Below are 12493 nucleotides of genomic sequence, written 5' to 3'. Positions count from 1 at the left end.
GCCACTGAGCTAAATCCCCAGCTCCTTGTTTGTGCATTTTTGAGACAGAGTCTCACTATGTGGCCTGGGCTGGTGTTGAACTCATTACATAGTCAAGGGTGGCCTCAAACTCACAGGACTCCTCCTGCCTCAGCTTCCTGAGTCCTGGGATCATAGGCATGCACCACCATGACCAGAACATACATATATATATATATATATATTTTAATAGTTAGGCTTGGATTAGTATTTTTCCATCGACTCCTAAGTCTCCTCCTTTTAAGATAATATTAGTTCCCTATGATAAAAATATGGAAATATCTAGTAGTCCTGTTCTGTCTCCTTTCCTCCTCCTTCATTTTTTTAATTAAAAAAATTTTTTTGAGACAAGGTCTCACTATGTAGTTCAGGTTAGCTTTGAACTTACTTTGTAGCTTACGTTGACCTTGAACTTTCAACAATCCTCCTGCCTCCTCTGCTCATAATCTCAGCATCTGGGAGGCAGAGAGGAGGATTGCTCTAAGTGTACAGCCAGCCTAGGCTACAGAGTGAGTTCAAGGTCAGCCTGTACTAAATAGCAAGACTGTCTCAAAAACCCATAACAAACAAACAAACAAACAAACAAACAAACAAAAAAAAAGGTATGGGAAGTAGAATGAGCACATTAATTTCTTTATTAGCTAAATAAAAGTGTGTTTTTTAAACACACTTTTAAACACACATTTAAAGCTCACTGGGGGGGCTGGGAATTTAGCTCAGCAGCATAAGCACCTGCCTTGCAAGCAGGCGGCCATGAGTTCAGTCCCTGGTACCGATTAAATGAATAAATAAATAAATAAATAAATAAATAAAGCTCACTGGGGCTGGGGATTTAGCTTAGTGGCATAAGTGCCTGCTTGGCAAGTGCGAGGTCTTGAGTTTGATCCCTGGTATCAGAAAAGAAAAGAAAAGAAAAGAAAAGAAAAGAAAAGAAAAGAAATAAAGCTCGCTGGGCATGGCAGCACACACCCATAGTCCCAGTACCTGGGATCAATGATCAAACTGAAAAGTACACTGGACTTGAGGCTGTTTAAATACAGTAGCTCTCTGTACCATGCAGTAACCCGAATGCATGTGGGAAACGTGCAGAGGAAGAATACTGCATCTGCAGAGGATGTGACTGGGCTTTCTCCCTGTCCTCACTCCCTAAGTCACAGAACACGGCTATTTACACAGCACTGCTGTTGTGCTAGCTGTTACAGCCACCCAGGGAAGTCACAGCACACAAGAGATGTCCTATCTTACAAAGGGACTTGAGTGCCCATGGATTCTAGTACCAAGGAGTTCTGGATCCAATCTCTCCTAGTTATTGAAGCACTGTGGATATCTATCTATCTATCTATCTATCTATCTATCTATCTATCTATCTTTTTGTCTTTTTGAGACAGCATATTGCTATGCAGTTCAAACTGGGCTTGATTCACTTTGTAATCCAGGCTGGTCTCAAACTCACAATGATCCTCCTGCCTCAGCCTTCCAATAGCTGGGATTACAGGCGTGCACCACCATGCCTGGCCTGCATGACAGATACTGAGGTATGATAAAATCTGTTGCATAATAATGATACCATGGTCATGTGTGAAAGCAGTCTTGGCTGGGACCACAGCTCAGTGGAAGAAGGCCTGCCTGGTGTTCCCAGGTCCCCAAGCTCTAGTCGGAGCACTGGAGAAGTCTGTGTCAGAAGCTCAGACTGGAAGACCATTGAGGCAGAGGCTGTGTGGGCCACCCAGCCTCGCTCTGCATGGATGGGGAGAGGGAGCTGGTCAGACAAGGGTGGGTGAGACGCAGAGGGATGATGTTGGCCAGGAGTGCAGGGGTTGAGGAGTGTGCAGCCTGGGCCCTAGAATGCAGGCCTGGTCTCGGCTATCTGTCCCACACGGGGCTCTACTGACTCAACCTCCAGCCCAGACCCCGTGCAAAACAGTGAGGGCACTGGACACCCCCTCTGGCCCTAGCTGGGACCACCCCATCCCGATGCTCCCAGGATGCCCTCACCCCTGGAGCTGGGTCCGCAGTGCTGGCTCTCCTTTCCCCAAGGCTGCCCATCTGCTGTCTGGAGGGTGTCTTCTGGAGGAAGTCTGAGATCCTCTGCACCAGGAAGTCACGGTCTTTCAGGTTGGCAAACAGGAAGGTCATTTTACTCTTGGTGCTGATGGACAGAGGGCTCGGCAGGACACTGGAGCTGTCAGCTTTTTCAACAATAGTCACCTGAGAAGGCAAAAACAGGCTCAGGCATTGGCATTGGAGGCTCACCCAGCTTTGTGACTGTGACAGGGCCACCCACAGGGGCTCAGTGGCCTGGGCAGAGCTTAAGACTCACATCCTGCCTCTGCCACCTCCTGGGCGCAACCCTGATCGAGGGATGTGCATGCTGGCCTTGAAGGCCCTAAGAGGATGCAATCGGAGGAGCCTGGCCAGCTGAGGGCCCTGCTGGCTTCTCAAAGGGTAACTGCCTACTCTTCTGGAAGCTGTGAGCAGCCTTCACTGCACCTGTCCTGAGGGAGTGCTTCCAGACAGCCTATCCTGGAGCTCAGCTTTGATCCCACTGAGACGTGAACAGAGAGGTTGGAGAAGCTGGGGTAGACAGGGCCGGGTGGATGCGTGATATGTGCACACCGTGGCCTGTGTAGGACTGCACAGGGTTCAGGGGTGTGGAATGCACATGCGTGTGAATGTCCACGTGGGCTGTGTACAAGCATAGGTGCATGCACGTGACATGTCCCTACTGTGACTGTGTGTATGAGTGCGGGCTCAGGCCCAGGAGGCAGCTGTGCCCTGCTGGGGGATCCTGGACAGACCCCCTGGGTGCCACGGGAGGAGGTGTCATGGTCTGGGTCTTGGTGACAGTCTAAGTGGACACTGGTGTCCTGGATGGTGGTCGTGGAGGGGAGAGGATGCACCTGTGCAGCATCCCAGGGAGGCAGAGCCTGGAGCCAGGGCACCTCTGGCTCCCACCTGCACCATGGGATGGAAGGGCACTGCTTCCCAGGGAGGGCATGGGAAGTGCACTCAGAGTGAAATTAGGGGCCTGGGTCTGGCCCCAACCCCGCCTGGTCCTGGAGGGACTGAGCCGAGGCCTGGGCAGCAGCAGCAGGTCTCACCTCCCTCAGAGGGATGATCAGGTGGCATGCATCCTCCTCCTTGCTGGCGAAGCAGATGTAGTTGTTGGAGATGAACATCTGCCCAGGGTTGTGCAGCTTGTTGAATGGTGTCCACAGGGTACAGCTCGTGTGACCATCCAGCCGCTCGTCCTTGGGCAGCCGGAACGTGGCCCGGTAGCACTCATTCTTGGCTCGGGCATCCAAGTCTCTGAGGAAGCGGGCAGGGTAGGGGACACACATTGCAGTCAGCATGCCCTGAGGAGGCCTCAGTTTCCACATTGACATCATGGTCCTGCGGTCCTTCAGGGAGCAAGCTGTGCCCATGGATTTGAGTTCAACAAAAGATACACAAAAGATGACTACGACGTGAGACATGTACAGGACCAGCGGAGAAAGGGCAGCACACACCGTGCCTTAAGTCCTAACTGCACCATGGGCTGACCTGGCAGCCCACAGTGACCACCTGGCACTAAAGGGCAGGGCATGCCCAGTGGTCCCAGGTCCTGTATCCAGTACGGCTCAGACCCTGCAGCTCACTGCTCTGAGGCTGCTGCTTCATGCTGAAGGAGTCAATCCCAGCTGGGAACCCAAACAAGAGCTCCAGATAGGAAGGGCAGGAGTGGCAGTCTGCAGGTGTGATAGGTGTGGCAGGTGCCCGCCCACCCCCATACAGCTCTGTCCATATGCCTCCCTCGGGCAGGAGTGGTGAACCACGTGTGCTACTGTGCTTTTCTTCTAAGACAAAAATGTTAACGTAGAATCTTCTTCTGCTAAAGTAGAACCTCAGTATTCAGGTTTAATTGCAGCACTAATACTTTGCGATAAATGAGTGGGTTCTGCATTACAGTTGGCACTCAGTCTCTAAGAGGTCCACACACCTCCACCTCGGCCTGACTGTGCACCCCCAGGGAGGCCCTGGAAGGACCCCACCAGGCGAACCAGGACAGGGAGACCCTCACATAGCACTGTGGTCTGGAAGGTGCACACAGGCTGCCAGCACAATCTGTGAGGCTAAGCCAGGAAATGGCCCAGCTGGGTTGCAAATCCAGCTGGGACTGTCCTGGCTGAGTTCTTGTGACCTTGCACCCTTAAGAGCAGACAAGTGATCTGGAGGCACTGGCCACCATAATCCACTCCTCCATCAACCCTCAGCCAGGGTAGCACTGACCTTACGCATACACATGGCCTGTCCCGAGGCCTCAATCCTGAGATGGCCGCCTGGCTGTGAAGGGCCCTCGGCCAAAGGTCCCAAGCAGATGTCTACCATGGTGAGCCCAGGCACTGAAGCCTACAGATGCAGCCTCCTGTCTCCTGGCGGAGGTGCTCACCTAGGCCTCACCACTCCACTGACCTCTGCGCTCAATGTCCTTCCTGGTCTGAGACAGGATGCTAAGTGTATTCTTAGCCCACAAGCTGTGAGGAAGAAAGCATGGGGTGCTGGACCTACACCATCGGGACCTGCAGGTCATCCTTAACCTCTCCAGGTGCCCCGCCTGGTACAGGTGAGGCCGCAGCAACTTCACCTGTCTCCTTCCACAGTGGGAAGCTGGAGGCGCCCTCCTGGCCTGCACCCTGGCCACAGGCTGGGCCCTGAGCAGGGCTGCCCTCGCCCACCCTGGAGCTGTCTCACCCTGGGAGGGTCACATACCGCTTCAGAGCCGAGGTGTTCCTGTGCGGTCGGATGGGCCTGGGCAGAGCCTTGTCCTCCAGGAAGCCCTCGCTGTCCAGCAGCTGTCGCATGGCCAGGTTGGCCAGCTGCTCCATGAGTTTGAAGGTCTCTCCGATGTTGAGGAACATGGAGAAGAAGAGCTCCTTGTCCCTGGTGTCCACGCGGATGCTCTCGGGGAACAGCAATGTGGCGTTCTTCTCTAGCCGTGTGACATCCACCCACTGCACCACGAGGCTCACTAAAATTTGGGAGGGACAGACATGCAAGCGTCCTGCTGCCACCTGCACCCAGAACGCACCCTGGAGGGAGCCACACCAGAGATCTGGCCATGGTGAGACCCAGGGTCATGAGGAGGTATCAGGACATAGCCTCTCAGGCAAGCCACACTCAGTGGGCACCCAGCCCCAAGGTCCACAGAGGGGGAACACACGTGGTGTGACCCACACAGAGCAGGACACCTGACCTTGCCAGGAACAGAGGTCCTCACAGTCCTGGAAAGCAAGTGGTAAGGGCACCACAGCAGGGCATTGCTGGGATGGGGAGCCTAGGGAAGGGCAGAGGCTCTGCCACTGGGAACAGCGGAAGGCCTGGGAGTGCTTTCTGGGTGACAGGGAGCTGACTCGGGGCAGGAGTGTGGCTCACCGCAAGGGACTGCTGCAGGTGACAGTGTGGAGTCTTATGGTCAGTTGTGGACAGGAGCAGGCATGCTCCAGTCTGGGGTTTCCAGCATGGGCTGCTATGGTGGCAGTGGTGCTCCCAGAGAGTCCCTTCAGTTCGTTGTGTGTGGATGGGTGTCTGGGGGCCCTGAAGAGGGAGACTCGCCAGAATGCAGGCAGCCCAGGGAGGCAGTGGACCTCGCAGAGGCGGGGTCAGGAATGCCATGGCATGGGGGAACAGAGGATCATGGGAGTCTGTGTGGCTGAACGATGGCGTCGGAACTGCAAGACAAGGGACAGTGCACCAGCTGCCCCACTCGCCTGACTGGTGCTCACCTTCTTTGCCCAGCAGGAAGGAGTAGAAGCATAGGTGGTTGACGGTCAGGTAGAGCCAGCCCTGCCGGGGCACCCGGCCCTTCCAGTAGCTGCAGGAGTAGTAGTTGACCAACTTCTCGCCCTCTGGCATCCCGAACTGCTTCCGCATCTTCAGTTCAGCCTCCTTGAACTTTCCAGGGTCCTCATCGCCCTGGGGCTGCAGGTTCTTGTTCTCTTCTGCAATGATGCCCTGTAGGGAGACAACAGTCCCAGGCACCTCAAAGGGAGGCCAAGATGCTAGGATTCTGGTGGCAGGGCCACCAGCAAGGGTGGGAGCAGCCCCTCTGGTCGGCTGCTGTCCAGGTGCACACAGGTGGCAGGAGGGGCGTAGGTCGCACTGAGTGGCCCCAGCAGTACTGAGGTTATTGTCTCCATGAGTGACTTTTTAAGTAAACCCACTTCAGTTTCAGAGGTTAAAAAAAAAAATGAAGTACAGAACATGTATACTTGGTCTAAAACTCTACAAACTGAAATGCTTCCAGATGCAAAGGTTTCTGAGTGCTGACCTGGTTCTCCAAACTGGAAATGCCACATCTAACTGCATGAGATGGGTGCTATTAAGTCTCGCACACTGCACACACCACACGTGGTTACCCTCAGGCTGTGAGTGCTAGGTGTGCATATGCACAGTGAACAGCACAGTCACTACGGGCCCCCTCTGTGAGCGCGCTTGCTATGAATTATGCTTGCCTGCCTGCCCCTTTTGCCAGAAGCAGGTTACAAGTTCTCCTTCACAAGGGAAGGCTCTGGCTCTCCTCGGAAGAGGTGACACAGGTGGACCTGGCAGGTGTCCTCTGGTGGAAGCCCGGCCTGGCCGCCCTTGGCTGCTGTTTCAAGTCCTGCTGTGTGTGGCTGCCACATAAAGCCCAGTCCCAACCAAACACCTGGGCGTCCCTCCTCATCTCCCCCTGCACTGATGAGCTGTGTCCACCTCCATGAGATTACTTTTCCCATGACAGATCTGTCTTTCGGTACAGAGCTCCAGTCAAGAACCTAGGAGTCCGAGGAAGAACATTCTGTTCCCTTCCGCCAGCACAGCTGCAGCTGCAGAGCGGCACCTCAGTCTCCGAGTGCTGCGCCTCCTCCTCGGGTCTGTGTGGAGGCCTTCCTTCCTGTCTTCCTGCTGTCCCTGCTTCTGTCCCACTAGAGCTGGGAGCCAGCCTGCTTTGCCTGCTAAGTGTCCTGGGGACTGGTATGGCCTCAGCGGGCCTTGGGACTGCCCTGGCTGGGGACTAGGCCTACTGCTCCCTCTGTCCCTCCCGCTTCCTGGCTGACAGCTGAGCAACTTCTGCTCTGCCCTGTCCCTGAGTGCCATGCCACTTTACTGTCTAGGGTATTGGTCATGCACTGGACTCGCCAAACCCCAGAGCCCGAACAGATTAATGTGCCTGTCACGTACTATAGTTTTTAAAAAATTTAAACATTTTACTTACTTATTTATCTAATTACTGAGTGGTATTAGGGCCTTCATGCTTATTTTTTGAGACAGAGTCTTGCTAAGTTACTTGATTGTCCAGGCTGAGTCTGAACTGGCAACCTTCCTGTCTTAGCCTCCCAGCATGCTAGGATTACAGGTATGCTCCACCATGCCCAGCTACAGTCTCCTTATTTTTTACCCTTTCATAACCAGTATAGATCATGGGGTTAAAATTTTCTATTGAAGACAGAAGCCATCTGTAGAAATGATACTGGCAGGATGGTAAACTGCTGACTGGGTTTCTTTAGTCCTTTTAAACCGGGTGTGGTAGTGCGTATCTCTAACCCTAGCACTTAGGATGCTGAGTTCATGGCCAGCGTAGGCTATGTGGCAAAACCCTGTCTCAAAAAACCCTAAACAGAAAAACCCCAAAGTTGTAAGCCTTCAGGTTTTCTGTTTCTTTGCTGACCTTAAATGTTTGATTACATAGCAGGCTGAACAATGTCTCCCATTAGAGGGGGACTGAGTCGTGGGGAGGTGAGAGCCAAAGCAGGACAGGGATGGGAGCCACTGGTGACCTGAGGAAGCTGCACTGTCAGCAGTGATGGCAGACTTGGGGCTGGATGCAGTACCACATGCCTGTAGTCCAGCACTCCGGGAGGCCGAGGCAGGAGAAGTGCAGGGTCAAGTCCAGCCTGAGTGGCTTAGTGACTTAGGCAAACCCTGTCTTAGAAAAAAGGGCTAGGAATTTAATTAAGTGTGAAGGCTCTGGGTCCACCTCCCAGATCACACCATGCTGTACTATGCCATCTTAAAGTTCAACACGCCAATCCTACCTACACCAGTTTCATCGGTGGGCAACGAGTCATGGTGAATGGATGTAACACATACATCCCAATTCGGTAGACTCCAGCATGTGCAAGTCAGCCGTCTGCCACACAGGAGAGACTACAGGGCACATATAGCAACACTGTCTCTCAGTGTTTGCAAAAGTGGGACTCCCCAAGAGAACACAAACAGACAATGGTTCTGCCGACATAAGCAAAAGCTTTTAGAAAGTTTTGCAATAGTGGAATGTTATTCATTCTACTGGAATTCCTTATAATCCTCAAGGATAATACAAAAAAAAAGTCCTCAAGGACAAACAGTATCTGAGCATGCACATGATGTGAAACGGACAATGACAAAAACAGAAAGGGGACCAGGCCGGAAGAAGCCACTATCTCAAATCTATCTTGCAACATTCACACTTCGGTTTTGAATCTCGTTGCTGGCACAGACAGCGGCCTGGTGCAATTACACTGGTCACAAGAACAAGAGCATGGGAGAAAGCAGAAAGCGCAGTGTTCCAGGGGTGCTAGGAAACGGGGAGACGTAGCAGGCCGAACAATGTCTCCCACTAGAGGGGAACTGAGTCATGGGGAGGTGAGAACCAAGGCAGGCAGGACATGGGAAGACAGGGGGACTAGACACCTTGCTGGCGTGGGCGCAGAGTTTGCTTGTGTCACTGCCAGAAATGGACAGCGTGGGCGCCCTCTGGGAGCACATGACCACAGGGGAGGCCTCCGTGACAGTCGCCGGGGCGGGAGAACGTGACTCTACTCTCCTCACCAGCACGAGTATTCTCCCAGATCTCCACTGAGGAAGCCACCCGAGGCAGAAAGCCTGATCAGCTGTCCAGGCCTGCCCAGAGGCTTGGTGAACTGCACGGCCACATCATGGCAGGGCAGGACAGGCGGGATTCTTGCCTATCTGTCTCACTGCTTTGCTTGTGGTCTGCAGACTGTCTGGGACGGGAACCCAACATCTGGGAGACAGGCGCTGCTGCACCTCACCCTGCTTCTGCTGCTGCTGTTACACAGACAGAGAGAGGGCACATGGGGGCCCAGACAGTGGGGAAACAGGCCTACGCGACCTTTCCTGTGAGCATGAAGGGGAGAAGCTGCAAGCCGCACCCCTCTGGCAACAGGCAGGTGTGCAAGTCCTGAGGACATCGATGTGGCTGAGACTCCGTGCGTTCTGTAGACCCCAGGAGGGGGCCAAAGCTTCCCCACCCCGACTGCTTGCTTCCATGTCCAAGTGAATAAAAGCGAGGTACACCGAAGGCTCAGGACTCTTCTGCCCACTAGAGGTGGAACCCCTGACCCCTGAATTCCAGGTGAATTCTGTGCCTTTTGTCTTTCATCCTCATCCACCTCCCACCCCATGTTGGGGAAAAACTTGAAGGCTGGTTCTTATAGACACCACCATTTTCGTTATTATTTTGAAGTCCACAAAATGTCCCTGAAGCACACATCACACAGCTTAACAAGTCCCCTGGAAATAAAGCATGTGCAGATCAAGCACAAGAAAGAACGCCAGCCACTACATACTCTGACTGCGGTGCTGAGAATGGCTGGGTTCTCCACTTATTATGGGACTGGGTGTTGGGAGCCACTGAAGCTGGAAATTGACAACTGAACAGTGGGTTGCTAGGACAAAAGGTGTCATGTGACAGTAAGTTGTTAAAAGGTACAAATAAATGTCTCTGCAGTGAGGGGGCAGTTCCTTTCCTCCCATCAGGAGAGTAAGGGCTCCACCTGACCCCAGCTTCCTCTCTTCCTTATTTCTCATCCTCCTGAGGTGCTTCACCCCAAGAACCTTAAAGACCTCATGGGGCGTAGCAATCAGGAGCTACTGTCTACAGGGCTTTTGCTGACTTGGTGCCACAGGGAGTACCCCGACACAGACCTTCTGACACAGCGCAGAGGAAAGCTCTGCAGGGTAGACTCTGAGGAACAGAACTGTCGGTGATAGGGAGCCTGTATTTTAAAATAATGCTTGCTTTCCCTGGGCTTTCAGCCTCTTCCTCGGTCAGCAATGGCGCTGGCAAACACACCTGCAGCCGAGCCACTTCCCAAGGGCAGAGCTGCCAAGTCACACTGTAGCCTCAGCGCCGGCCAGGGGAGGCAGGCAGCCCCCCTGTCCCACAGCCGCTCTGTTGTGCTGGGCGTGCAGCCCACAGGGAAGCAGGACTGACTCTAGCCATGGTTTTGGGGCCCAGGTCTCTGTGGCAGGGAGTGTGGTGTGGGAGAGGCTCTTCACATGGCACTTGGAAAGCAGAGCAGAAGAGGCCAGGGCTCGGGACCTCCGTGAGGGAGCTAACACCACCTCATTCCCTCCCAGTGGCCCCCTGAAAAGCTCCCCCCGCTCCCACAGTGCAAGGGCTGGGACCAACAACTGAACACAGAGATCTGGGGACTCTAGGTCCAACCGAAGCCACAGGAAGGAGCTCAGCAGGTTGCTCCAATTCTGTGACAGCAAGTGGACACCGCGGCCTCCATCCTTATAAAATGGGAGTGAAATCTACATGTCATTCTGAAGAGGAAATGAGACTCTCCAGGCATCTGCCGCTGCCTACGGGAACGGGTTCTAAGGTCCCCGCAGATCCTGGAACCCCAGATCGCAAGTCCTTTACATGAATGATGTGCTGTGATCTGTGTTCATGACACTGGCACACAAACAGCCATGGGAACAGTCGTCCACTATCAGGTCCAGGGGGTCACACCGAAGAAGCAGGCAGTGCTGCGCAGCGTCCACACAGGTCCTCCCTCCAAGCACGGCTAGGGATGCAACATGCAGCCGAGGAGCGACAGTGCTGGCGGGGGCAGGGGTGGGGGTGGGGGCTTACATGGATCTTGCCCTTGACAAAGGTGGTGATGTCTTCCTGGCTATCGAAGATGGACAGGGTCTGCAGCAAGTTGCTTTCCAGCCATTCCCAGTGCTTTGTGATCTCCTTACGAGAAGAACCTATGAGGGATTTGGGGACACAAAGGAAACTCATGAGACCAAGGAGCCTTAGGCATGACCTAAGACAGGAGTAGGATGGTGACCTGTCTCACAGAGTTCGAGAAACCGCCCTCTGTGCTGCTCAGCCTCTCCTGCTCTTCCTTCTCCTCCTAGACCTGAGACACGCTCTGAGTTGCTCAGGACGGCCTGAGACTCACAATCCTCCTCCCACACTGGGATCACAGGTGTGTGCCATCAGCCCTGGCTAATCTTTTCTTCTTAAACTTTCTATGTACATAACAAAAGCAACATAAACGGTCCTGGTAAAACAACAAACACTGAAAAGTAGAGTAGAATGTCAGTGTTGTGAGGGAGACAAAGCCTCCATCTCTCCCTGATGCCAAGAGTGACACTTGTCACCAGCCGTAAGTGTCCTCGATCTGGACAGCCTGGGCGTCTGCAAGCCTAACTTACATGAGTCCTCTCCACCATGGAGGTGGCTGACCTGCACTATCTCCACAGCAGTGACGCCAGCTCTCTCCTGAGTGGCCAGGTGCCCACAGGGGCCACTGAGCCTCCTGTAGGACACCGGTCTCCTGGGCCGCTGGACTCTGCTGGGCAGGCAGAAGCCACCACCCTCTCAGCTTCCCTGCTGAGCTCTTCCCCTTTCTCTGCCCTGCTTCGGAGGAAGTCCCTGTCCTCTGCAGAGAGGCCCTTGAGGGTCTGCCAGGCCCAGGGGAAAAAGGAATTTCAAGAAGGCAGCAGATGGGGGAGGCCCGCTCACCCCCATGGGGCTGGGAGGGACGCCAAGGCCCTCCCAATACCACACTTCTTGGGAATTCACTTGTATATGCCATAGACTTCACAATCAAAAGCTGTGAGACAGATGGGGATACCTCATACCCTTTGTAGCTGTCCTGGTGGCCACGTCACTGGTGGCACAGGCTCCCAGGGGGCCTGCTGCAAACCCTGGGAACATAGCTGGGACCAGACTTCTTTTGCAGCGTGGAACTGGAACCCAGGCCTCATATGTGTGAGGCAGAAGCTGCTCCACCACCTAGCTCTGTCTACAATCTCAAAGCAGGCATTTCCAACAAGTACCTAACCACCGGCCGACCGATGGGCCTGGCAATGCTCCTGTACTGGCTGAGTGTCCACACTGGCCCCTCATGGCTAGGCTTGGCCCTGATACTTCTCTAACCCGAGGCCTGCTGGTTCCTTGGTCACAGCCTGGGCGGTCTTAGTTACAGTGTTTGTGTGTCATTATCTGCTCAAGGAGCAATCTCATGGGAAGACCCCCCCCCCCCAAGGGCCTGCGGGAGGGTGGCCACATGAAAACAACTGCCCCACAATTACACAACTAGCAGTGAGTCACAGCAAGTGATCGGAATCTCCCTGGAAACCAGGCAAAGTGACACACGCCAGAACTCAGCACTCTGGAGGCTAAGGCAAAGTCCCACCTGGGCAACTGAGCCGTGTCTCAAGCTAA

The 12493-nt window shown here is 54.0% G+C and overlaps 1 protein-coding gene across 2 annotated transcripts in view; it reads right to left on the bottom strand.

The window, feature by feature from the left end:
• Tbc1d9b (TBC1 domain family member 9B) overlaps positions 1-12493 on the bottom strand; it is a 34162-nt gene that overhangs the window by 17012 nt on the left and 4657 nt on the right. For both annotated transcript variants that reach the window (XM_063230449.1, XM_063230450.1), the window contains exons 3-7: positions 10907-11025; positions 5781-6009; positions 4768-5026; positions 3120-3327; positions 2014-2226 (exon numbers count right to left, since the gene is read on the bottom strand). In XM_063230449.1, the coding sequence (XP_063086519.1) occupies positions 2014-2226; positions 3120-3327; positions 4768-5026; positions 5781-6009; positions 10907-11025 (1028 nt within the window). The remainder of the gene's footprint in view (positions 1-2013; positions 2227-3119; positions 3328-4767; positions 5027-5780; positions 6010-10906; positions 11026-12493) is intronic.

The sequence above is a fragment of the Cavia porcellus genome, unplaced genomic scaffold, assembly GCF_034190915.1.
Source record: "Cavia porcellus strain 051 isolate PalLab524CR breed Dunkin Hartley unplaced genomic scaffold, mCavPor4.1 scaffold_19, whole genome shotgun sequence".
In the NCBI taxonomy this organism is placed as follows: domain Eukaryota; kingdom Metazoa; phylum Chordata; class Mammalia; order Rodentia; family Caviidae; genus Cavia; species Cavia porcellus.
Note: the sequence above shows the minus strand (reverse complement) of the source record. Positions and strands in the feature narration are given on the sequence as shown.